Source organism: Callithrix jacchus, chromosome 7 (assembly GCF_049354715.1).
Source record: "Callithrix jacchus isolate 240 chromosome 7, calJac240_pri, whole genome shotgun sequence".
NCBI classification, from domain to species: Eukaryota; Metazoa; Chordata; class Mammalia; order Primates; family Cebidae; genus Callithrix; species Callithrix jacchus.
The window spans coordinates 150,997,613-151,024,681 of NC_133508.1; the positions used below are offsets into that span (position 1 = coordinate 150,997,613).

The 27,069-nt window shown below is 42.5% G+C and overlaps 1 protein-coding gene across 9 annotated transcripts in view; it reads left to right on the forward strand.

Moving 5' to 3' along the window:
* Positions 1-27,069, forward strand: part of LRIG2 (leucine rich repeats and immunoglobulin like domains 2) — a 191,585-nt gene that overhangs the window by 111,449 nt on the left and 53,067 nt on the right. For 2 of the 9 annotated variants that reach the window (XR_008473106.2, XM_054236665.2), the window contains exon 1: positions 14,328-14,792. The exons of 6 other annotated variants lie outside the window; for them this stretch is intronic. Coding sequence is in view for 1 of the 3 variants with exons in the window: in XM_054236665.2 (XP_054092640.2) it covers positions 14,554-14,792 (239 nt within the window). In the remaining 2 variants the exon portion in view is untranslated. Of the gene's footprint in view, positions 1-14,327; positions 14,793-14,829; positions 26,948-27,069 lie in introns of those variants that run through there. One more of the 9 variants, XM_054236666.2, reaches the window with a different exon arrangement.

Consider the following 27,069-nt stretch of genomic DNA (forward strand, 5'->3'; position numbering starts at 1 on the left):
TTCAGATTCCAACCAGCAAGAAAGAGAAAGAGACCACAGAAGAAACATACCTAATGTCTTAAATCCCAGAGCTGCAAGTGGCACACATATCTGCTCACATCTCATTGTGAGAACTTAATTTCATTACCGCTCTTATCTGCAGAGGAGGCTGGGAAATGTGCCCATTATAACATGATTATTATAGAAGAATGAAAGAATGGGCCGGGCACAGTGGCTCAAGCCTGTAATCCCAGCACTTTGGGAGGCCGAGGCAGGTGGATCACGAGGTCAAGAGATCGAGACCATCCTGGTCAACATGGTGAAACCCCGTCTCTACTAAAAATACAAAAAATTACAGGAGCGTGCCTGTAATCCCAGCTACTCAGGAGGCTGAGGCGGGAGAATTGCCTGAACCCAGGAGGCAGAGGTTGTGGTGAGCCGAGATGGTGCCATTGCACCCCAGCCTGGGTAACAAGGGTGAAACTCCGTCTCAGAAAAAAAAAAAAAAAAGAAAGAAAGAATAGATTTTGTGGACAAGGAATACTCTGTCACATCTTCTCTATTCTTAGGGCATAAAGAAATTCTCAATATTTTTCTTCTAAGTTTTGCTTTTGACATTTGGGTCTTTATTAGGGGTTGGTGTCATTACAGTGTGAATTAGGAGTCTATTTTTATGTGTACGAATAACCAATTGTTCTAGCATATTTGTTGATTAATCTACCCCTTCTTACTGCCTTGTTATGTGATCTTTGTCTTATATCCATTTTATTGGTGTACATGATTCTATTTCTGGACTCTGTTCTGTTCTGTTTGATTATTCGTCTATCTCTATACCTCTTCCTCATTTTCTTTCTTTTTTTTTTTTTTTTGAGTTTCTCTCTTTTTTGCCCAGGCTGGAGTGCAATGGCGATATCTCGGCTAACTGCAAACTCCACCTCTTGGGTTCAAGTGATTCTCCTGCCTTAGCCTCTGGAGCAGCTGGGATTACAGGCGAATGCCACCACACTTGGCTAATTTTGTGTTTTTAGTAGAGATGGGGTTTCACCATGTTGCCTAGGCTGGTCATGAACTCCTGACCTCAGGTGATCAGCCCACCTCAGCCTCTCAAAGTGCTGGGATTACAGGTGTGAGCCACTGCACTCTGCTTTGAGTTGACTTTTGCGTATGGTGTGAGAAAGGGTTTCACACCGATTTCATTTTTTTCCATATGATTATCTAATGACCCCAGGCCTGCTTGTTAATTGAGGAGTATATCCTTACTCAGCTGCTCTGAAGCTCTACCTTTGTCATAAATCAAGTGTTCTAATCAAGTCCCTTATATGTACCAAAAGTTGATATACCTTTCTCTGTGACATAATTATACCTTTTAATTACAGTCGCTTTAAAACACATCTTGATACCTGGTAGAGCAAGTTCTTCTACATTTTTAAAACTGAGAGTGTCTTTGTGATTATTTTTACCTTAGAATACTATGCACATTTGGGATTTTTATTGGGATTGCATTAAATCTATAAATCAGCCTGAGAGAATTGACATCTTTTATTTATTTTTTAGACGAAGTTTCACACTGTTGCCAGGCTGGAGTGCAGTGGGCACCATCTCAGCTCAGTGCAACCTCCACTTCCCGGGTTCAAGTGATTCTCCTGCCTCAGTCTCCTGTGTAGCTGGGACTACAGGCGCATGCTACCATGCCCAGCTAATTTTTGTATTTTTAGTAGAGACGGAGTTTCACCATGTTGGCCAGGATGGTTTTGATCTCTTGACCTTGTGATCTGCCTGCCTCAGCCTCCTAAAATGCTGGGATTACAGGTGTGAGCCACCGTGCTCAGTATTTGTTTGTTTTAATTTATTTTTATTTTTAGAGAAAGGGTCTTGCAAACTTTCTCTCTGACATAATTACACCTTTAAATTACAATAGCTTTAAAACACATCTTGATACCTGGTAGAGCAAGTTCTTCTACATTTTTAACCCTGAGAGCCTCTTTGTGATTATTTTCACTTTAGAATACCATGCACGTTTGGGATTTTTTTTTTTAAGACGGGGTTTCACTATGTTGGTCAGGCTGGTCTTGAACTCCTGACCTCAGGTGATCCGCCCGCCTTGGCTTCCAAAGTGCTTGCATTACAGGCGTGAGCCACCACTCCCGGCCTGCACATTTGGGATTTTTATCGGGATTGCATTAAATCTATAAATCAGCCTGAGAAATTTGACATCTTTTATTTTTTGTTTGTTTTTGACTTATTTTTATTTTTAGAGAAAGGGCCTTGCTGTGTTGCTCAGGCTGGCCTTGAACTCCTGGGCTCAAGCAATCCCTCTGCCTCAGCCTTCCAGGAAATTGATATTATAGGCTCCCACCACCACACCTGGTCATCATCTTTATAACCGTGATTTTGTTTGGAGACAGAGTGTTGTTCTGGTGCCCCCGCTGGAGTGCACTGGCCCTGTGACATGGTGAAAGCCCCATCAAACTGCATACCTCAACCATACCTCGGCTTTCTATTGAAACCGCTCTCTATAAGCCAAATGTGAATAAGTAATTAAGGACTGTAATTTCCACCCTACCCAAATAATGTGTAAACAAATGCTAATCTTGACTTTTGTGAACCACTTAAGTATCAATCAGAATATCAAAAAGTCCCCAGAGCCCCTCACTCTCATGTTCGCCCAGGAATCCACTGGAATGTCTGAAACCCCTCACCCCCACCCCTGCCCCTCACCCTCACTCCCAAGGTAATTTTTACGGGTATAAAAGGTCTTGGCACCCTCCTTTCGGGGCCACGGGTTGGAGAGACAGGAGTCCTCCGTGGCCGCTGGCGATAGAGACCCTGCAATTTGGCATATTTTTGTCTTGGTGGTGACTTTCCATGCTTGGGCCGGTACAACAGCACAACCTCGGCTCACTGCAACAGCTGCCTCCTGGAATTAACTGAGTTCTGTCTCAGCCTCCAGAGTAGCTGGGAATTCAGACACCCACCATCCCACCCAGCTAATTTTTGTATTTTTAGTAGAGACGCGGTCTCACCATGTTCGCCAGGCTGGTATTGTTCTCCTGACCTCAAGTGATCCACCCACCTCAGCCTCCCAAAGTGCTGGGATCACAGGCATGAGCCACCGTGCCCGGATTATGATATTGATTCTTTCAGTCTGCGAGCATACTATTTCTCTTTATCTATTTAGATCCTCTTTTATACTTTCCAATAACATTTTATAATGTTCTCTCTATATTTTTTCTTTTGTATTTATTTGTTTGATCTAGGTATCTTTTAGTTTTTATTGCTATTGCATGTGCCATCTTTTTTTTATTTTTTGAGATGGAGTTTTGCTCTTGTTACCTAGGCTGGAGTGCAATGGCGTGATCTCGGCTCACTGCAACCTCCGCCTCCTGGGTTCAGGCAATTCTCCTGCCTCAGCCTCCTGAGTAGCTAGGATTACAGGCACGCGCCACCATGCCCAGCTAATTTTTGTATTTTTAGTAGAGACAGGGTTTCACCATGTTGACCAGGATGGTCTCGATCTCTTGACCTCGTGATTCACCCACCTCGGCTTCCCAAAGTGCTGGGATTACAGGCTTGAGCCACCGCACCCAGCACATGTGCTATCTTACAAATATTTTATAATTGCTGATTTATTATTACAAAATTGATTTTAGTATATTGATCTTGCAGTAACAACCTTGTTGAAATTTTTTACTAGTTGAAATAGTTGACTTAAAGATTCTTTTGGATTTTTTCTGCAGAGAATCATATCCTGTGTAAGTAAGGGCAGTTTTGTTTGTTTCCTTATGATTTTCTATCTTTAATATCTTTATCTTGTCTTGTACTGGTTAGGACCTCTGGAATAGTGTCCAGTAGCAACAATGATAGGCATCATTGTCTTGATCCTAATGTAAAAGGATTATATATGTATATATATATATTTTTTTTTAGACGAAATTTCGAGCTTGTTGCCCAGGCTGGAGCGCAATGGCATGATCTCGGCTCACTGCAACCTCCACCTCAGGGGTTCAAGCAATTCTCTTGCCTCAGCCTCCTGAGTAGTTGGGACTACAGGTGCGCACCACCATGCCCATCTAATTTTTGTATTTTTAGTAGAGATGGGTTTTTACCATGTTGGCCAGGATGGTCTTGATCTCTTGACCTGATGATCTGTCCACCTTGGGCCTCCCAAAGTTCTGGGAGCCATCAGGTGTGAGCCATTGTGCCCAGACTGTAAAAGGAATTTTACAGGTGTGAGTCATCGTGCCCAGACTGTAAAAGGAATTTTTTTTTTGAGATGAAGTTTCACTCTTGTTGCCCAGACTAGAGTGCAATGGTGCAATTTTGGCTCACCACAACCTCTGCCTCCCAGGTTCAAGCGATTCTCATGCCTCAGCCTCCTGAGGAACTGGGATTACAGGCATGCACTACCATGCCCAGCTAATTTTGTATTTTTAGTAGAGACGGAGTTTCTCCATGTTGGTCAGGCTGGTCTCGAACTCCCGACCCCAGATGATCCACCTGCCTTGGCCTCCCAAAGTGCTCGGATTACAGGTGTGAGCCACTGCACCCGGGCAGGAATATTTTTAATGTTTCACTGTTAAGTATGAAGCTTGCATACTTAACTAATAAAGGAGTCTTGGTAAACACCCTTTATTAGCAAGAGAAAGTTCATTCTATTCCAGGTTGGCTAAGAGTTTTTATAACAGATGTCTTGAATATTACTATATTTTACACATATATATTATACATACTTGGTATATGTGTATACATATATATATATATATTTTTTTTTTTTTGAGAAGGAGTCTGGCACTGTCACCGAAGCTGGAGTGCAATGGGGCAATCTCTGCTCACTGAAACCTCTGCCTCCCGGGTTCCTGCGATTCTCCTGCCTCAGCTCCAGAGTAGCTGGGATTACAGGTGCACACTACTACACTCAGCTAATTTTTTTGTATTTTTAGTAGAGATAGGGTTTCACTATGTTGGCCAGACTGGTCTCAAATTCCTTACCTGGTGATCTTCCTGACTCAGTCTCCTGAAGTGCTGGGATTATAGGTGTGAGCTACGGTGTCCAGCCAAATCTTGTTGATATACTTCATACAGTATATATTTATATATTTTCTATGATATGTATGTGATATATATTACATATCAAATAGCATATATGTGTTAAAGATAAAAAGCCATATTTCAGGATGTACAAGTATATGCTATATCTATGACCTATCACATATATCATATAAAAAGTCATATTTTTCATATACTAAAATGGGTATGTTTTTCTCCTTTACTCTGATAATGTAGTGGATTGCTGGGACTCTCTGGTTTACCTATGAAAGAGGCCATTTATAGGCCTGTTTGTAGTGTGGGTGGTTTTTGATGGGAACAAGATGGAAAGAAGCGTTCAGTTACGAGGCTACTAAGGTGGTATAGTTGAGAGATTATTGTGTCTTGGATTGGTGTGGTGGTATGAGAGATGGAAATAAGTAGTTTTAAAACATATTTTGGATTTGCTGATGGATTGGATGTCAGGTAAGGAGTAGACAGTGAATAAAGGGAAAGGAAAGAAAAGACTCAAAGATGAGTTCCAAATTTCTGGCTTTAGATTTTTTTTTTTTTGAAAAATTGTGGTACAGAGAGGGGCAGATAGCTAAAAAAACAACAACAACAACAACAACAAAAAATTGTGGTAAAAAATACATAACATAAAATGTAACAATTTGGAACTATTTTGAAGTACACAGTTCTGTGGTAATAAGTACATTCACACTGTACAACCACTGCCACCATCAATCTCCAGAACTTTTTGCATTACCCCAAACTGAAACTCAGTATATATTAAACAAGAACTCCCCATTCTCTCCTCCTCCTAGCCTAGGCAACCACCAACTATTTTCTGTCTGTATGAATTTGACTACTCTAAGTACCTCATATAAGTGCAATCATACACTATTCATCCTTTTGTAACTGATTTATTTCACTTAGCATAATGTTTTCAAGGTTTATTTATGTTGTAGCAAGTATCAGGATTCCTTTCCTTTTTTTTTTTGAGACAGAGTTTCATTCTTGTTACCCAGGCTGGAGTGCAGTAGCACCATCTCGGCTCACTGTAACCTCTGCCTCCAGGGTTCAAGTGATTCTCCTGCCTCCTGAGTAGCTGGGATTACAGGCATGTACCACTATGCCCAGATAATTTTTTGTATTTTTAGTAGAGATGGGGTTTCACCAGGTTGGCCATGGTAGTCTCAAACTCCTGACCTCAGGTCCTCCACCTGCCTCAGCCTCCCAAAGTCCTGGGATTACAGGCATGAGCCACCACACTCAGCCAGGATTTCCTTCCTTTTTAAGGCTGAATCATCTTCCATTGTGTGTGTGTGTGTGTATGTGTGTGTGTGTATACAAAATTTTGTTTCTTCATTCACCCATTGATAAGACACTTGGGCTGCTTCTACGTTTTGGCTATTGTGACCAATATGGCTATGGAACATGGCTATACCCATATTCCTTCAAGTCCTTTCAATTATTTTAAATATATACCCAAAATTGTAATTCTATATTGAATTTTTTGAGGAAATGCTTTACCATTTTCCACAGTAGCTACACCATTTTATTTTTTTTGAGATGGCGTCTCATTCTGTTGCTTAGGCTGGTGTGCAATGGCACAATTTTGGCTCAATGCAAACTCTGCCTCCTGGGTTAAAGGGATTCTCTTGCCTCAGCCTCCTGAGTAGCTGGGATTACAGGCTTGCACCACCACACCCAGCTAATTTTTGTATTTTTAGTAGAGATGGGATTTCACCATGTTGACCAGGCTGGTCTCAAACTCCTGACCTCAGGCGATCCACCCTCTTTGACCTCCCAAATGCTGGGATTACAGGTGTGAGCCACTGTACCTGGCCAGCTACACCATTTTATATCCCCCCTAGCAATGTACAAGAGTTACAGTTTCTCCATATCTTCATCAAACTTGTTATTTTCTGTTTTTTTTTTTCAATTTTTTATTTTAATTTAAATTTTTTTAGAGATGGGGTCTTGCTATGTTGCCCAGGCTGGAGTGCAGTGGCTATTCACAGGTGCAATCTCACACTGATCAGCACAGGAGTTTTGACCTGCTCCGTTTCTGACCTGGGCCGGTTCACCCTTCCTTAGGCAACTTGGTGGTCCCCCACTCCTGGGAGGTCACCATATTGATGCCAAACTTAGTGCAGACACCAGATCAGCATAGTGCACTACAGCCCAGAACTCCTGGGCTCAAGTGATCCTCCTACCTCAGCCTCCCAAGTAGCTGGAACTACAGGTGTGTGCCACCACGGCCAGCTAATTTTTTTTTTATTGCATTTTAGGTTTTGGGGTACATGTGCAGAATATGCAAGATAGTTGTATAGGTACACATGTGGCAGTGTGTTTTGCTGCCTTCCTCCCCTTCACCCACATTTGGCATTTCTCCCCATGCTATCCCTCCCCAGCTCCCCCCCCACTGTCCCTCCCCTATTCCCCCCAATAGATCCCAGTGTGTGGTGCTCCCTTCCCTGTGTCCATGTGTTCTCATTGTTCATCACCCGCCTATGAGTGAGAATATGCGGTATTTCATTTTCCGTTCTTGTGTCAGTTTGCTGAGAATGACGTTCCCCAGATTCATCCATGTCCCTACAAAGGACACAAACTCATCATTTTTGATTGCTGTGTAATATTCCATGGTGTATATGTACCACATTTTCCCAGACCAGTCTATCATCGATGGGCATTTGGGTTGGTTCCAGGTCTTTGCTATTGTATACAGTGCTGCAATGAACATTCGTGTGCATGTGTCCTTATATTAGAACGATTTATAGTCCTTTGGATATATACCCAGTAATGGGATTGCTGGGTCAAATGGAATTTCTATTTCTAGGTCCTTGAGGAATTGCCACACTGTCTTCCACAATGGTTGAACTAATTTACACTCCCACCAGCAGTGTAGAAGTGTTCCTATTTCTCCACATCCTCTCCAGCATCTGTTGTCTCCAGATTTTTTAATGATCACCATTCTAACTGGCGTGAGGTGGTATCTCAATGTGGTTTTGATATGCATCTCTCTGATGACCAGTGACGATGAGCCTTTTTTCATATGTTTGCTGGCCTCATGTATGTCTTCTTTTGTAAAGTGTCTGTTCATATCCTTTGCCCATTTTTGAATGGGCTTGTTTGTTTTTTTCTTGTAAATCTCTTTGAGTTCTTTGTAAATTCTAGATATCAGCCCTTTGTCAGATGGGTAAACTGCAAAAATTTTTTCCCATTCTGTTGGTTGCTGATTCACTCTAGTGACTGTTTCTTTTGCCGTGCAGAAGCTGTGGAGTTTGATTAGGTCCCATTTGTCTATTTTGACTTTTGTTGCCAATGCTTTTGGTGTTTTGGTCATGAAGTCCTTGCCTACTCCTATGTCCTGAGTGGTTTTGCCTAGATTTTCCTCTAGGGTTTTTATGGTGCCGGGTCTTAAGTTTAAGTCTTTAATCCATTTGGAGTTAATTTTAGTGTAAGGTGTCAGGAAGGGGTCCAGTTTCTGCTTTCTGCACATGGCTAGCCAGTTTTCCCAACACCATTTATTAAATAGGGAGTCCTTTCCCCATTGCTTGTTTTTGTCAGGTTTATCAAAGATTGTATGGTTGTAGATATGTTGTGTTGTCTCCGAGGCCTCTGTTCTGTTCCATTGGTCTAGATCTCTGTTTTGGTACCAGTACCATGCTGTTTTGATTACTGTAGCCTTGTAGTATAGTTTGAAGTCTGGTAGTGTGATGCCTCCTGCTGTGTTCTTTTTGCTTAGAATTGACTTGGCTATGCGGGCTCTCTTTTGGTTCCATATGAAGTTCAAGGTGTTTTTTTCCAGTTTTGTGAAGAAAGTCAATGGTAGCAGCCAGATGCAGTGGCTCCAGGCCTGTAATCCTAGCACTTTGGGAGGCCGAGGCGGGTGGATCACGAGGTCAAGAGATCGAGACCATCCTGGTCAACATGGTGAAACCCCGTCTCTACTAAAAATACAAAAAATTAGCTGGGCACGGTGGCGGGTGCCTGTAATCCCAGCTACTCAGGAGGCTGAGGCAGGAGAATTGTCGGAACCCAGGAGGCGGAGGTTGCGGTGAGCCGAGATCGCGCCATTGCACTCCTGCCTGGGTAACAAGAGTGAAACTCCATCTCAAAAAAAAAAAAAAAAAAAAAGAAAGTCAATGGTAGCTTGATGGGGATAGCATTGAGTCTGTAAATTACTTTTGGCAGTATGGCCATTTTCACAATATTGATTCTTCCTAACCATGAACATGGAATGTTTCTCCATCTGTTTGTGTTCTCTCTTATTTTGTTGAGCAGTGGTTTGTAGTTTTCCTTGAAGAGGTCCCTTACGTTCCTTGTAAGTTGTATTCCTAGGTATTTTATTCTCTGTAGCAATTGTGAATGGCAGTTCATTCTTGATTTGGCTCTCTTTAAGTCTATTATTGGTGTACAGGAATGCTTGTGATTTTTGCACATTAAGTTTATATCCTGAGATTTTGCTGAAGTTGCTTATCAGTTTCAGGAGTTTTTGGGCTGAGACGATGGGGTCTTCTAGATATACTATCATGTCGTCTGCAAATAGAGACAATTTAGCTTCCTCCTTTCTTATTTGAATACCCTTTATTTCTTTTTCTTGCCTGATTGCTCTGGCTAGAACTTCCAGTACTATATTGAATAGGAGTGGTCAGAGAGGGCATCCTTGTCTAGTGCCAGATTTCAAAGGGAATGCTTCCAGGTTTTGCCCATTCAGTATTATATTGGTTTGTCATAAATAGCTTTTATTATTTTGAGATACATTCCATCCATACCGAGTTTATTGAGGGTTTTTAGCATAAAGGGCTGTTGAATTTTGTCAAAGACCTTCTGTGCGTCAATTGAGATAATCATGTGGTTTTTGTTTTTGGTTCTGTTTATGTGGTGAATTACGTTTATAGACTTGCATATGTTGAACCAGCCTTGCATCCCCGAGATGAATCCTACTTGATCATGATGGATAAGCTTTTTGATGTGCTGTTGCAATCGGCTTGCCAGTATTTTATTGAAGATTTTTGCATCTATGTTCATCATGGATATTGGCCTGAAGTTTTCTTTTCTTGTTGGATCTCTGCCGGGTTTTGGTATCAGGATGATGTTGGTCTCATAAAATGATTTGGGAAGGATTCCCTCTTTTTGGATTATTTGGAATAGTTTCAGAAGGAATGGTACCAGCTCCTCTTTGTGTGTCTGGTAGAATTTGGCTGTGAACCTATCTGGACCTGGGCTTTTTTTGTGTGGTAGGCTCTTAATTGCTGCCTCAACTTCAGACCTTGTTATTGGTCTGTTCATAGTTTCGGCTTCCTCCTGGTTTAGGCTTGGGAGGACACAAGTGTCCAGGAATTTATCCATTTCTTCCTAATTTTTGTATTTTTAGTAGAGACGGGGTTTCACCATGTTGGCCAGGATGGTCTTGATCCCCTGACCTCATGATCGGCCTGTTGGCCTCCCAAAGTGCTGGGATTACAGGAGTGAGCCACTGTGACCAGCCATGTTTTTAATTTTGATGAGGTACAATTTATCTATTTTTTCTGGCTTTAGGTTTCACTTCAATAAATAGTAGTTACAATTGTTATCACTATTCCTTCTTTGCTTTAGTGGGAAAAGAAGATAAGGGAAGGAAGAGATGGAAGGAGACAAAAATGCATTCTCACTAGATTTGGGCCTATTTACAGAGAAGCAGTGAAATTAACAGCAATTTTTTCTTTTTTTTGAGACAAAGTCACTCTGTTGCCCATGCTGGAGTACAATGGTACAATCTTGGCTCACTGCAACCTTCACCTCCCAGGTTCAAGCAAACCTTGTGCCTAAGCCTCCCCCGTAGCTGGGATGACAGGCATGTGCCACTAAGCCTGGCTAATTTTTGTATTTTTAGTAGAGATGAGATTTTGCCATGTTGGCTAGGCTGGTCTTGAACTCCCGACTTCAAGTAATCTGCCTCGGCTTTCCAAAGTGCTGGAATTACAGGCATGAGCCACCATACCTGGTCAAATTAACAGTAATTTAGTCAACAATAAATATTTATTCAGCATTGTCTGTATTCTAGACACCGCTTTTAGCAATGGAGATATAAAATGAGAAAGCATACCTATAATAATATGCTTTGGAAAGGTAATTCTAGTGACAGCTTAGAGACTTGGAGACAGGAGAGACTGGAGGACAGGAGGTGGGTTCAGAGGTTATTGCTATAGTAGTCATGTGAGATGAAGATCTGAACTCAGTAGCAGCGGGGATGGAGAGCTGGGAAAAGATCTGAATGGGATTGGATGTGACAGGAAAGAACTCAGGGAAAGCACACGCAATCCTGAGACTTCTAGTTTGAAAGAACAGAACTGATCAGGTTAGTTAGCTCTGACTTTGCAAAGACTAAAGTCCTGAGGTGATGTGATAGAGGGCAGCTAAGCTGTCAGGGGTTGGGGTTTACACTAATAAGGTGTGGAACAAGGGATCCAAAGTCAGTAGTTTTGTTGTTGTTGTTTTAGTAACCTGGAGCTGGAGTCTTCTGTGCTTATGGATTCCACCAAACTCTAAAATCTTGGCCCAGGTAATTTGGTACCCATGGATTAATTAGATAATTTAAGGCAATGAATATAAAAACCCTATATTCCATTGTTAGTCAGAGATGAATCTCTAAATTCAGTTAAAAATATGTATTTGTGGCCAGGCATAGTGGCTCACGCCTGTAATCCCAGCACTTTGAAAGGCTGAGGTGGGTGGATCACCTGAGGTCAGGAGTTCGAGACTAGTTTGGCCAACATGGTGAAACCCTGTGTCTACTAAAAATACAAAAATTAGCTTGGCATGGTGGTGCACGCCTGTAGTTCCATCTACTGGGGAGGTTGAGACACAAGAATTGCTTCAATCCAGGAGGCAGAGGTTGCAGTGAGCCATGATTGCGCCACTGCACTCCAGCCTGGGCAATAGAGCAAGACTTCATCCCCGAAAAAAAACAAATGGCCGAGCAAGGTGGCTCACTCCTGTAATCCCAGCACTTTGGAGGCTGAGGCAGGTGGATCACGACGAGGTCAGGAGATCAAGATCATCCTGGCTAACATGGTAAAACCTCTCTGTACTAAAAATACAAAAAATTAGCCAGGTGTGGTGGCACGCACTTGTAGTCCCACCCAGCTACTCCGGAGACTGAGGCAGGAGAATCACTTGAACCTGGGAGGTGGAGGTTGCAGTGAGCCGAGATGGTGCCACTGCACTCCAGCCTGGGCGACAGAGCGAGACTCCGTCTCAAAATAAAGAAATAAATAAAAACAAAACATATATTTGCTAAATCTGGTTAGATACATGGGGGCTTATTCTATGATTCTCTTTATTGTTAGGTATACTGTCATTTTTCATAACAAAATCTTAAATAAAAATATTCAGGCAAATTTAAATAGGTATTGTAGGATATAAGATAATCTCATCTATGCATTTATCAAACATTTATTGAGTGTCTATTATGTGTCAGGCACTGTGCAAGCCAACTGAGAAATACAATCATATATAAATTGCATGTAAGTGCTGTCAGAGTGGTAAAAATAATGTACAGAAGGAATTAGGAGCTGGAGGGACTCCTTCTAACTGGGGTAACGGGTACCACGCATTGGGGAGGTTACAGATTAGAAGAGCATTAATTTCTAATGGCCCCATTTGGTGTAGTTTCATAGGAGAGCTCTGAAACTATAATGCAGAAAGAAACTAAACAGTCTCCTTTCTTTTTTTGGTGGGGCTCCTGCCTATGCCATATTTCTTACCAGAGTTTGTTAAGTCTGCTCAACAGCTAAGGGAAGAAGGCTAAGAGTAAGTTTCATTCTGCTGTCTTGGTTTTAAAAGTTTTGTTTGGAATGGAGCATTGGATATGGCCCTGATTCCAATAGATACTTCAATATTTAAAAAAATAGAAAAGGGTTTTTAAAAACATAATTATGGTTGGGTGCAGTGGCTCAAGCCTGTAATCCCAGCATTTTGGGAGGTTGAGGTGGGCGAATCACCTGATGTGGAGAGTTTGAGACCAACCTGACCAACATGGAGAAACCCCGTCTCTACTAAAAATACAAAAATTGGCCAGGCATGGTAGTGCATGCCTGTAATCCCAGCTACTCCGGAGGCTGAGGCAGGAGAATTGCCTGACATGCTACATATTTTGTCTTCCTTTCAGTAGAATGTAAACCTCATGAGGGCAAGGTTTTATTTTATTATTTTTTTTGAGAAGGAGTTTCGCTCTTGTTACCCAGGCTGGAGTGCAATGGCACGATCTCGGCTCACCGCAACCTCCGCCTCCTGGGTTCAGGCAATTCTCCTGCCTCAGCCTCCCGAGTAGCTGGGATTACAGGCACTTGCCACCATGCCCAGCTAATTTTTGTATTTTTAGTATAGACGGGGTTTCACCATGTTGACCAGGATGGTCTCGATCTCTTGACCTCGTGATCCACCCGCCTCGGCCTCCCAAAGTGCTGGGATTACAGGCATGAGCCACCGCGCCCGGCTCATTCTCAAAGTTTTATACAACCTTGATGGTTGAATGAGCATAAGGTGGCCAAACATCACTGTTCCTAGTAAGTTTTCCATAGCCTCTTGCTTTAGGAGAAATACATTTCCTCACATCCAGTCTTTGCTTTGTTGACTGCTCAACACCCTCTTTGCTTGTCTCGCTTGCTTTTCTGAGTGACCTGGACAGCATCCCTCCAAACACAAGGGTATTTCTCTTATACAGACATGCAGATGCAGTTCCACCAAAATTTATTGAACTTCAAGCTAGAACAAAAGGTGGAGGTGCACCGATGAAGAAACAAGGCCTCTGCCTCCAGGAGCTTACAAGGCCATTAACAGAGAGTGATATTGATCGCAAGCAAGCGGGAGTTACCGCCTACTTGCAGAAGAGCAGGGGCTACAGTCAAGCAGCAGGGGGCAGAAGAGGCTTGCGTTTGGCTCTGGAGGCCGATCTGGCCAAAGCCCGCATAGAAGCTCCCGTGACACATTCGTGACTGTGACTTGGAAGGCAGCCCTTCTGCCACTCCCCTTTCTTAGAGCCTAGAGCAAATAGATCGTTTTCTACGACTACGGTAGATATACCTGTAGTCAGGACTTTGAACTCACAGCGATGCGCTGTACCATTCCCTCTTAAGGAACGACTGTGCCCTCTAGCGGAAGAACAGCGGCGGAACTCCATACCGGCACCTAAAGCCCTTGAACACCTTAAAATCCTCCTCCTAAAGGAAGGCGGCTGCCTCTTGCCCCGCCTCCTCACTGAGTTCCGCCCCCGACGCAACCTAGTCCTGTGGCACCGATTGGCTGGCCCCTGTGCGTGAGAACGTTGCGTCGTGGGGCGGGGCGGGTGAGCGGTGTCCGTCAGGCCTCAGTGGTGTGTCCTCGGAGGTCGCTCCCGGTGTCGCGCACGTCTGCTCCTTGCATGCCTTTAGATGGTACAGCCTATCGCCGAGGCTTCGAGAGACAGTGCAGCCGCCGAGTATCTCTGCTGAGCTTCTCTGCCTCTCCTCCTTTTCTAGCAGGCAGCTCTTCTAGGCCAGGTCCAGGTCGAGGGGGAAAATGGCGCCGGCGCCCCTAGGCGTCCTGGAGGAGCAGTTGCTGGGGTGTCGGTCCGGATTGCTTTCCCGGTTCATCTTCCTTGCCCAGACCGCTCTCCTCCTGTTGCCCTCCGCTGGAGCAGGTCTCTGCCCCGCGCTCTGCTCCTGCCGCCTTCCTCTACTGGACTGCAGTCGCAGGAAACTGGCCGCACCGAGCTGGAGGGCGCTGTCGAGCCTGCTGCCCCCCGACACCGCTATTCTGTGAGTAGAGTGGCCAGGCCGAGTGACCAAAAGGAGGGGGAGCTTTCCCTTCACAGGGGGCAGGCAGGAGGGGGACAGGCCTGGTCGGAGGGCGTGGTCGAGAGCCTAAGCTCTGAAGGAAAGTGCCGTGAGGATGCTGTGAACTTTGTATCAGGTGGTGGGAACCTGAGAAAGCCGGTGTTAAGGTTCCTGGAGACTTGTATGAAGACCCAGGTTAAGATTCTTGGGACCAAAGAGTCTGTGATTTCCTGAACTGGGGAGGAATGGGGCGGAGATAGTTAATGATGAGGACTCACGGGTCCTGGGCACCAGCATTGACTTTGGATGGTTACGGGGCGGGTCGAGCGTGGAGCAGTGCTCTCTGCTTACTTGGAGCTGCATCATTTGGTATGTACCTCAGACTTAGTGGTTTTATAACCACGATAGCCAAAAACCTATGAACCATCTTTTGTCCCTAGTTCGCATGTTGGCTGATTTTGTGCTGCAGTTTTGGTACTTTTCAGTGTTGAAAAGTTCATTATGATGAATCAGGAGATCCTGTACTAATTCAGAACATCTCTGTAAGTAGCATTTTTTTTTTTTTTTTGAGACGGAGTTTCGTTCTTGTTGCCCAGGCTGGAGTGCAATGGCATGATCTCTGCTCACCCCAACCTCCGCCTCCCGGGTTCAAGTGATTCTCCTGCCTCAGACTCCGTAGTAGCTGGGATTGCAAGCGGGCACCACCACGCCTGGCTAATTTTTTGCATTTTTTTTTAGTAGAGATGGGGTTCTCCCTGTTGATAAGGCTGGTCTTGAACTCCTGAGCTCAGGTGATCCGCCTGCCTTGGTCTCCCAAAGTGCTGGGATTACAGTCGAGCCACCGCGCCGGCCTGTGAGTGGCATTCTTGATCTAATTTAAACTTCACTGTAAAGGAGGGAAGGAGTGTTTTTTCCAAAATCATTTGGTGCTTTGTTTTCAGTGCATCTTCTTGTGGCAAAGAACCCAAAAATCAGTTCTGTTTATTTATGTATGAAAAGCAGGTACAATGGTTGAATAAATTCTGGAGCCTCCACTGGTGAGTTTTCACTTTGACATGTCTTTATTAGGCAGTGGAACTTGGAGGGCTCATTAGTCTGAGTCAGCCTGGTGGTATTAGGAACAACAGTAGGTATTAAATGCTGCAATCATGGGGCTTCTCAACCACTAACATACAGTTATTTCTTGTCCACTAACCGAGCAACATGATTATTAACTGACAGACTTCTGATGGAGTCGTTGTTAAGAAAGAGTCATCATGGCTGGGCGTGGCGACTCACACCTATAATCCTGCACTTTGGGAGGCTGAGGCGGGCGAATCATGAGGCCAGGAGTTCGAGACCAGCCTGGCCAATATGGTGAAACCCCGTCTCTACTAAAAAAACAAAAATTAGCTGGGCATGGTGGCATGCACCTGTAGTCCCAGCTACTCGGGAGGCAAAAGAATCACTTGAACCTGGGAGGTAGATATTGCAGTGAGCCGAGATTGCACCACTGCACTCCAGCCTGGACGACAGAGCAAGACTCCGTCTCAAAAAAAAAAAAAAAAAAAAAAGTCATCACTAAAAAAAATAGCTTGAAGTACAATTAAAATATGAGGGTGTGCTTGGATTTTTATTGGAAATAGAATACAGATAAGAGGTCTGTGTTTCGGAGATTAAGAGGTGTGTGTGTGTGTGTGTGTGTGTGTGTGTGTGTATTTTTTTTTTTTTTTTTTTTGCAAATAGGTTAGCATAGATGGGAAAGAAAGCTTCCTCATGTAGTCATTGAGAAAATTAACATAACCAAGTGTTTTAGTAAACAGAACTGCTGTGTAATAAGATGCTTTCTGTTTTATGGTAGTGACACCTGTAGCCAATTCTGGTTTTATTGACTCAAATTTAAAAATTCTTATCAGTGTGCAGTATAGTCTGAGTTAAACCTAGCACAGCATTTTTGTTACTCAGCAAACGCCTTTTTCTGCGGCATTCTTGACAGCTACCTGATTATAACAATAGATCCAGCATAATTTAACAAAACAACTTCATTTAGCTGTAATTGAAATGAATGTGGCCTAGTTTTTTTTTTTTTTTTGAGACGGAGTCTCACTCTTGCCCAGGCTGGAGTGCAATGGTGGGACCTTGGCTCACTGCAACCTCCACCTCCTGTGTTCAAGCAATTCTCTTGCCTCAGCCTCCCAAGTAGTTGGGATTACAGGTATCTGCCACCATGCTCCACTAATTTTTTGTATTTTTAGTAGAGATGGGGTTTCACCATGTTGGCCTGGCTAGTCTTGAACTCTTGACATCAAGTGATTCACCCTCAGCTTCTCAAAGTGCTGGGATTATAGGTGTGAGCCACCACATCTGGCCTGGCCTACTTTTTAATTTTTTTTACTTTTTGAGTCTCGATGTGTCACGCAGGCAGTGGTTCCATCTCAGCTCACTGCAGCCTCTGCCTTCCAGGTTCCAGTGATTCTCCTGCCTCAGCCGCCCAGGTAGCTGGGATTACAGGCATGAGCCACTACGCCGTACTAATTTTTGTATGTTTAGTAGAGACAGGGTTTCACAATGTTGGCCAGGTTAGTCTCAAACTCCTGACCTCAGGTGATCCGCCTGCCTCAGCCTTCCAAAGTGCTAGGATTACAGGCATGAGCCACCACGCCTGGCCATGGCCTGGCGGCCTACTTTTAAATATTCTCCAGGTAAACATTTAGAAGTAATTTCATGTTTGATATATTTTTGTGTTAAGGTTTGATTTTTGTTTAATCAAGACCAATTGCCTAGAGTCAAGTGACATTCAGAATTTTTAATGTCCTATAATGAAATTGACATTTTCAGTTGAAGTGAAATGCCTTAGAGAGTAATTCTTTTGTAGAAATGTAATTGGATGGAAGTCTTACGTTGGTAGAACTCTTAGAATATTAAAAGATAGGACTGTAAATTGAGAAATGAAACATTCTTCAGCAGTTGCCTTCAGCTATAAAACCACCAAGTACACTTGGGCTTCTTTATGTAATTTTGAGTGTTGAAAATACACGTAATGCTTTAAATATATTAGTGATTCAAACTCACGTGCTCAAACTTGTTGCCATCAAAATGATTATGGACAAAACTCATTAATCCTGGTTTTTGGAAACCTATTCAGATACTGTCTTTATGCTTCCTTGTATGAGAAACTCTCTATAATACTATTTGATTATTCAGAGCTTGACTGGATTCTCTGTGGGTGGATTCTCTGTATCACATTGTTCTGATTACACACACATACAGGGCATTGGAAGACTAGGTATATCAGTCAACTTGTTGTTTTGCAAAGTAAGTGTGTTAGAACCCCTTGCCCCCAGTGATTTGTTGTCTTGGTCATTTCATGATAGTATCAAAACATTAAGGGGTATGTATTTTTAAGGTTAAGGATAGTTCTATAGCTTATATAGATTTAGCTTTATGAAAAATTGGGAACCTTTTCCTTACTATTTTATTTCACTGTAGACTGCTAAATGAGTTTTCCACTTTCACTCAGGCTGGAGTGAAGTGGTGTGATCTCAGCTCACTGCAACCTCTGCTGCCCCTCCCACCCCAGGTTCAAGTGATTCTCCTGCCTCAGCCTCAGCCTCCCAAGTAGGAATAATAGGTGCCTTCCACCATGCCCAGATAATTTTTGTATTTTTAATGGAATGTATTTGTATTTTTAATGGGGTTCCGCCATGTTGGCCAGGCTGGTTTCAAACTCTAACCTCAGGTAATCGTCCCACTTCAGCCTCCCAAAGTGCTAGAATTACAGATATGAGCCACCATGCCTGCCAACTGCTAAAAATTTTATCATGGATCAGTATTGGGAACCGCTGCTGACTTGATTAATTTATTGGGTTATATTCGTACTTAGTTACCTATACTTTTTAGTTCTGTTTTCATTACAATTGTTTAAAGGTTTTTACATTTGGTTCTTTATAATAGTTGTGAACATCCTAGCACTTTTGGAGGCCGAGGTGGGCAGATCACGAGGTCAAGAGATTGAGACCATTCTGGCCAACATGGTGAAACCCTGTCTCTACTAAAAATACAGAAATTAGCTGGGTGTGGTGGTGTCTGTAGGCAGCCAGATTGCTTGAGTCCAGGAGTTCAAGACTAGCCTGGGCAACGTGGCAAAACCCGCTCTTTACAAAAAAAAGTGCAAAAATTAGCCAGCTCTGCTGGTACACACCTCTAGTCCCACTTACTTGGGAGGCTGAAGTAGGAGGATTGCTTGAGCCTGGAAAGCAGAGGTTGCAATGAACTGAAATAGTGCCACTGCATTCCAGCCTGGGAGACAGAACAAGATCCTGTCTTTAAAAACAAAAAAGAGAGAAAAGAAAAAGAAAATGAGCCCATTTAAAGAAGGTACAGATTTAGTTTCCCTTCTATCAGAGCCTCTCACATTTACCTCAGTTGTTACTTTTTAGTTCCTCTTTCTGTTTTGAGTCTGATTTTTTCATAATGCTTTTCACAGAAAAGTGAGATAGATGCTGGAGCTGACGATTGAGTGGATTTAGCAACCTGGTTTACTCTTGTGATCAAGCCCAAGTAGGACTTCCTCTCTGGTGGCCTCTAGGCTTCCATAAGCAGGAATCAAAAGGAAATACTGTGTGGATAATATCACCTCTCTCCAGGCCTGCAATTGAGTGAAGAAGAACTATGCTTGTTCCTGGAAAGATTCTGCATCTCTTACTTCCCCTCAATGCTTACAATTTCAACACAAACCAGTATCTGCCTTGAGACTTTGAGCACCAATCTCACTGTCTTTTAGTCTGCATCAGTCTCAAGAAGCCCAGGACTTTCAGGTTATCTCTCTTCTAGGAGCATCCCTGATGCCCTGCTTGGCTTTCTTTTTGTCTTTAGCAGGTATCATCATCTGACATGCTACATATTTTGTCTTCCTTTCAGTAGAATGTAAACCTCATGAGGGCAAGGTTTTATTTTATTATTTTTTTTGAGACGGAGTTTCGCTGTTGTTACCCAGACTGGAGTGCAATGGCACGATGTCGGCTCACCACAACCTCCACCTTCTGGGTTCAAGCAATTCTCCTGCCTCAGCCTCCCGAGTAGCTGGGACTATAGGCGCGCACCACCATGCCCAGCTAATTTTTGTATTTTTAGTAGAGACGGGGTTTCACCTTGTTGGCCAGGATGGTCTCAATCTCTTGACTTCGTGATCCACCCTCCTCGGCCTCCCAAAGTGCTGGGATTATAGGCGTGAGCCACCGTGCCCGGCCTGGTTTTATTTTATTATTATTATTATTTTATTTTTTATTTTCTTGAGACGGAGTTTCGCTGTTGTTACCCAGACTGGAGTGCAATGGCATGATCTCGGCTCACCGCAACCTCTGCCTTCTGGGTTCAAGCAATTCTCCCTCCTTAGCCTCCCGAGTAGCTGGGACTACAGGCGGGCACCACCATGCCCAGCTAATTTTTGTATTTTTAGTAGAGAAGGGGTTTCACCTTGTTGACCAGGATGGTCTCGATCTCTTGACCTTGTGATCCACCTGCCTCAGCCTTCCAAAGTGCTGGGATTATAGGCGGGAGCCACCGCGCCTGGCCTATTATTATTATTTTTTTGAGACAGAGTCTCACTTTGTCGCCAGGTGCCAGGCTGGAGTGCAGTGGCACAATCTCGGCTCACTGCAACCTCCGCCTCCCGGGTTCAAGCAATTCTCCTGCCTCAGCCTCCCGAGTAGCTGGGACTACAGGCGCACGCCACCACACCCAGCTAATTTTTGTATTTTTAGTAGAGACAGGGTTTCACCATGTTGGCCAGGATGGTCTCGATCTCTTGACCTCGTGATCTTCCCGCCTCGGCCTCCCAAAGTGCTGGAATTACAGGCTTGAGCCACCGTGCCCATCCTATTTTATTTTATTTTTTTAAGACCAAGTCTTGGTTCATCGCCCAGGCGAGAGTGCAGTGGCATGATTCTCCTGGCTAATTTTTGTATTTTTAGTAGAGATGGGGTTTCACCATATTGGCCAGGCTGGTCACGAACGCATGACCTCAGGTGCTCCGGCCACTGCAGCCTCCCAAAGCTGGGATTGCAGGTGGGAGCCACCTCACCTGGCTTCCAGCCACCCATTTCTAAAGTTGAGATACTCCAGAAGTATTATGGATGTTTCTCACATGATCTCATGTCATAGAAAGATTGTCTATCTTTTTTAGACAATAGCAGAAACATCAGTTTGAGTTTGCAGAAGAAACACTTTAACTGGGAATTAGTGCCAAGTAAAAAAATTAAGTAAATAGAAGACCTTGTAAATTCCTAAAACAGATAGGGGATGAGGTGTGGGAGAAGCTGCTATGTTTCCAGAATCCAAAATACTTTGCCCCTGGCTTGCGTGCTGCTGTTATAATGAACTGTTTCACTTTCAGCAGTCATCTCAGAGCATACATGGTGGTTTCACTGCATTAAGGATTTTAGCATATTTTATTTTCTTTATCCTGGTATATCTGGGAAAGTGGTAAACAGAAGATGTGAGTCCACAAAATCTTGTGCAATCTTCAAAGCATTTTTGTTTGTTTATAAGATACCTGAACAAGAAAACCTGCAATAAGAGAGCCTTAATAAATCTAATACAGATCTAATACAGGTCACTTGGGGTTGGTTGTTACATAGATATACCCTTGCTGTTATTAGTCTCTTGCATTGCTGTATAGAATTAACTGAGACTGGGTAACTTATAAAGGAAAGAAGTTTAATTGGCTTACACTTCTGTAGGCTGTATAGGAAGTGTGGCACTGGCATCAGCTTGGCTTCTGGTGAGGCCTCAGGGAGCTTTTACTCATGGCAAAAGGTGAAGCAGGAGCCGGCACTTTACATGGTGAATGGAGGAGTGAGAGAGATTCATGTAGGGGAGGTGTCACATTATTTATTTATTTATTTAGAGACAATCTCACTCTATTTATTTTTTTGAGACAGAGTCTCCTTCTGTTGCCCAGGCTGGAGTGCAGTGACACGATCTCAGCTCACTGCCACCTCTGCCTCCCAGATTCAAATGATTCTCCTGCTTCAGCCTCCCAAGTAGCTGGGATTACAGGAACGTGCCACCACACCCGGCTAATTTTTGTGTTTTTAGTAGAGATGGGATTTCACCATGTTGGTCAGGCTTGCCTCGAACTCCTGACCTCAGGTGATCCACCTGCCTCAGCCTCCCAAAGCTCTGGGATTATAGGCGTGAGCCATCGTGCCCGGCCCGCTGTGCACTTTTAAGCCACCAGATCTCATGGGAACTCACAACATCCTCTGCCCATCAGACTTTGGTTTATTAGATGGATTTCTGGACTGGTAAGGTCTTCAGCCCCACCTGTATATTAGACTGTTGCTTGGAGAACTTTTACAAAATACCATTGCTTTGGCCTTACCCTGGTGATTCTCTTGTTTGTTTGTTCTGGGGTGGGACTTAAGTATCAATACTTTAAAATCTTCCCTAGCGAGGCTAATGTGTAGCCATGATGGAGAACCACTGAACCATAAGCAATTGTTGCTTATTGAATGTTAGTTGAGGAAATCTGTGCTTTGCTTAATTCTTTAAAATTATTATCTACTTTGGAGGACCTGTTTATTTTTATAGAGATTAATGTCCTAATTATATTTCATTATATTAAAAATGTTTTGCATTTTCTAATGTAAAACATACATAATCAGCACATGAGTGATCAAAGGATTACTTGTATATTAAGATAATCACTTGATTTTCTAATGCTAGAACATACGTTTCCCTTATCTTTAGATCCATGACATTTTATGTGCTGTATTCTTTAAAGGTTTTTCAGTCCTAATGGAAAACTGGCATTTAACCAGTTGAGAAAAGATCACATCATATTAAGTAGAGGCTTATCAAAACGTTTTTTAAAAATACTCTGAAAGCATTCTTATGTCATATTTTCTGTGCCAGAGAAAATGACTCAACATATTTATTCTGTATTATTTCAGTCATGAAAAACGTTACAATATTCAGTTGGTGCAAAGAAGAAATAAAAGCAATTTAAGTAATTATACTCTATCCAAATTATTGATTTCAAGTTTGGGAGTAGAACCTGAAGAACAGGTTAGTTAATTGAGCTTTACTTTTTGTAAACCAGCTTTTTAAGGTATTTGTATTTTTTTTTGAGACCACGTCTTGCTCTGTTGCCCAGGCTGGAGTGCAGTGGCACAATCTTGGCTCACTGCAACCTCCTCATCCTGGGTTCAAGCAATTCTCCTGCCTCAGTCTCCTGAGTAGCTGGGATTACAGGCGCTTGCTACCAGGGCTGGCTAATTTTTGTATTTTTAGTAGAGATGGGGTTTCAACATGTTCGTCAGTCTGGTCTTGAACTCCTGACCTCGTGATCTGCCCACCTCAGCCTCCCAAAGTGCTAGGATTACAGGTGTGAGCCACCCAGCCTGGCCTGGTATTTGTATTTTTCTTTTTAATTATTTTTTTCCTTTTTAAAAAAGTATTTTTTCTTCCCTTAAAGTCCAAAGCAATCTTTTTTCTTTTATTAAAAAAAATTTTTTTTTGTTACAAAATTGAAAAAATAACATTCTCGGAGTATAGGTATTTGTATTCTTTATCTCTTCTCCTTTTGCCCTTCCTCAGCTTTTCCCAAAAAAAGACTGTACTTATGGGCAGGCCTTGGTGGCTCAGGCCTGTAATCCCAGCTCTTAGGGAGGCAGACGCGGGGGGATACCTTGAGCCCAGGAGTTTGAGACCTGCCTGGGCAATATAGTGCGACCCCGTTCTCCACAAAAAGGAAAAAAAAAAGCCTATAATTATGTTATTTGCAACAGATAGCTAGCAGAATAATTGCCAGAATAACTAGCGGTGATTAGCAGTTTTAAAGTTAAACCATTAACAGAGCAATAATAGCACAGTGTTGTATAAATCAACTTGTAACTAAATGCTTCTTTTTGTTTGTTTTGTTTTTTGGTTTTTTTTTTTTTGAGATGAGTTTCGCTCTTGTTGCCCACGCTGGATTGCAGTGGTGCAGTCTCTGCTCACTGCAACCTCTGCCTCTTAGGTTCAAGCCATTCCCCTGCCTTAGCCTCCTGAGTAGCTGGGATTACAGGCGTATGCCACCACGCCCAGCTAATTTTGTATTTTTGTTGTTTTGAGACAGGGTGTCACTCTGTCACCCAGACTGGAGTGCAGTGGCATGATAGCTCACTGCCATGTCTGTCTACTGGGTTCAAGTTATTCTCCTGCCTCAGCCTCCCAAGTAGCTGGGATTATAGGTGTGTGCACTATGCCAGGCTCGTTTTTGTATTATTTATTTATATTTATTTATTTATTTAATTTAAAAAATTTTGTTTATTGTTTTCATCTCTTTTTTTAGTTTTTGTTTTTTTGAATTTCTTTAGTTTTTGTTTTTTTTAGTAGAGACAAGGTTTTACCATGTTGGCCAGGCTGATCTCAAACTCCTACCTCAATTGATCTGCCCACCTTGGCCTCCCAAACTGCTGGGATTACAGGCATGAGCCACCTCACTTGGCCGATTAAACCTTCTTAACCAATAATATAAATGATAAGTCATTTTATCGCAATTAACTTTTAAAAAAATCTTTAGAATGGGCCAGGCACAGTGGCTCATGCCTGTAGTCCCAGCACTTTGGGAGGCTGAGGCCGGTGGATCACCAGAGTTTGGGAGTTCGAGGCCAGTCTAGCCAACATGACGAAACTCCGTCTCTACTTAAAAAAGAAAAAAATTACCACCACACCACTGGGTGTGGTGGCGGGCGCTTGTAATCCCATATCCTCCAAAGGCTGAGGCAGGAGAATCACTTGAACCCAGGAAGTGGAGGTTTCAGTGAGCCGAGATCTCGCCACTGCACTCTAGTCTGGTGACAGAGCGAGACTTCATCTAAAAAAAAATTCTTTATGGTAGCTTAATAATTATAAGATCTGATACAAAGATATGAACCAGAAAATGCTGGTACCTAAAAAATGCTCACTGATAGTGATGGAAAATGCCATAGCTTTCTGCATATTTTCATATATAAGCAGGAACCTTTGTTCCACTATTACTGAGCTATTATTCTAAATGAGAACAGGGAAGACAGATATTAAAAACATAGATAGGAGTGATATTCCATGATTTTGTACTGCTCACTAAAAAATTCAGCTCTGTTTATTTGAAATTTGAAGGCCAGACACTGGGCTCTAAAGTGGAATTTACTATTTTATACATCAATCCAAAAAAAAAGTCTAGTATATTTGTATTTTTCACTAACTCTCTGAGGTATCTTACTGATTAGGAAGACAAAAGAACATGGAGTTAATAAGTTTTTCTTGTTCCTTTTCAGGTGTCATAATTAACCTGATTTGGTCAATTTATGATATTTTGAAAACATTCTGTAGGGAGAATTCTAATCTCAGAAAAGTAACAAAATTAAAATCTTATTTCTGGCTATGTGTGGTGGTTCATGCCTGTAATCCCAGCACTTTGGGACACTGGATTGGAGGAAGGAGGATTGCTTGAGTCCAGGAGTTTAGAACCAGCCTGGGCAACGTAACGAGACCCTGTCTCTACAAAAAATAAAAATTAGTTGGGTGCAGTGGCAGATGCCTGTAGTCCCAGGTATTTGGGAAGTTGAGGTGGCAGAATTGTTTGAGCCCAGGAGTTGCAGTGAGCCATGATCAAGCCTCTGCACTCAGCCTGGGCAACAGAGTGAGACCCTGTCTCAAAAAGTAGACTCTTATTTCCTAATATATTAGGTTAAAGATGTTTTAAAATAATACCCATGGTAAACTTTTTTTTTTGTTTTTGAGATGGAGTCTCGCTCTGTCACCCAGGCTGGAGTGCAGTGGCCTGATCTCAGCTCACTGAAACTGCTGCCTCCTGGGTTCAAGCAATTCTCCTGCCGCAGCCTCCCAAGTACCTAGGGTTATAGAAGTGCGCCACCAGGCCAGCTAATTTTTGTATTTTCACTGTGTTGGCCAGGCTGGAGCCCATGGTAAACTATTAAAATGGCACAAAAACATTTAAAGTGGAACAATAACAAGTTCCTTCATCTCACTTAAAGAAAATTAACTGTTGTTTCCTGGGTTGCATCCAAAGTTTTACACACACATCTATCTTTTTTCCTTTTCTTTAAAAATATGTAAAACCATACTATGTGTATAACTCTATATTACCGTTTTTATTGACTGCGGAGAATTCCATTGTATAGGTCTTGCATAAGTGATTTAGCTGGTCTCATCTTGATAAGCATATAGGTTTCTTTTTATGATTTTGTTATAACAGTAACTTCCTGGTAGGTATCTTTTCATAATTATAGGTAGATATGCAGAGTAGATTCTTTGAAATGGTGTCATGAGGTAATTCTAAAACATCAAATTTTGTGATGCATATATATGCATACTCCAGTTATTTGACCAAATCTTTGGTGAGCTGACTTGTTACTGGCATCTCTCATAAAATTGGAATTCAAAAGCAATATTTAGATTACTACTTCAATAAATTATGGGAGTAGTCCCAATTAGTTAAGGTTTTATATATTTTTATATATGTATATGTTCTTTTAATCTAAGCAATCTGATATGGTTGGTACTAATACTCTTATTTTACTGTAGAAGAGACTAAAGTTTAGTTTCAGTGACTTGCTGAATGTTCCCAAACTGGGCATGCTAAGATTGTATTTTTAACTCATCACTATACTAACGAGGAGATTGTATTCTTAAATGTATCTGTAGAATTTATATTTTCTGTTTTTTTTTTGTTGTGGTTACATTCCCTGGTGAATCAATATTTTTAATTATTAATAACTCAAGGAAAGATAATGGAAAAAAATAAAACATGCCCCTTATTCTTGAAATGAATGTTCCTATCTTCATATTACCTCTAACTTTTTTTCTCTTCTTTTTTGTTTTTTTTTGGACACAGGGTCTTGCTCTGTCACCCAGGCTGGTGTGCATAGCTCACTGTAATCTCAAACTCCTGGGCTCAAGTGATTTCCTCTCAACCTCCTGAGTAGCTGGGACTTCAGGTGTATGCCACCATGCCCACCTAAATTTTACTTTTTTTTTTTTTTTTGAGATGGAGTCTTGCTCTGTTGTCAGACTGGAATGCCATGGCTCAATCTCAGCTCACTGCAACCTCCGCCTCCTGGGTTCAAGTGATTCTTCTGCCTCAGCCTCCCAAGTAGCCAGGATGACAGGTGCGTGCCACCATGCCTGGCTAATTTTTGTATTTTTAGTAGAAATGGGGTTTCCTCATGTTGGCCAGGATGGTCTTGATCTCTTGACCTCATGATCCGCCCACCTGAGGCTGCCAAAGTGC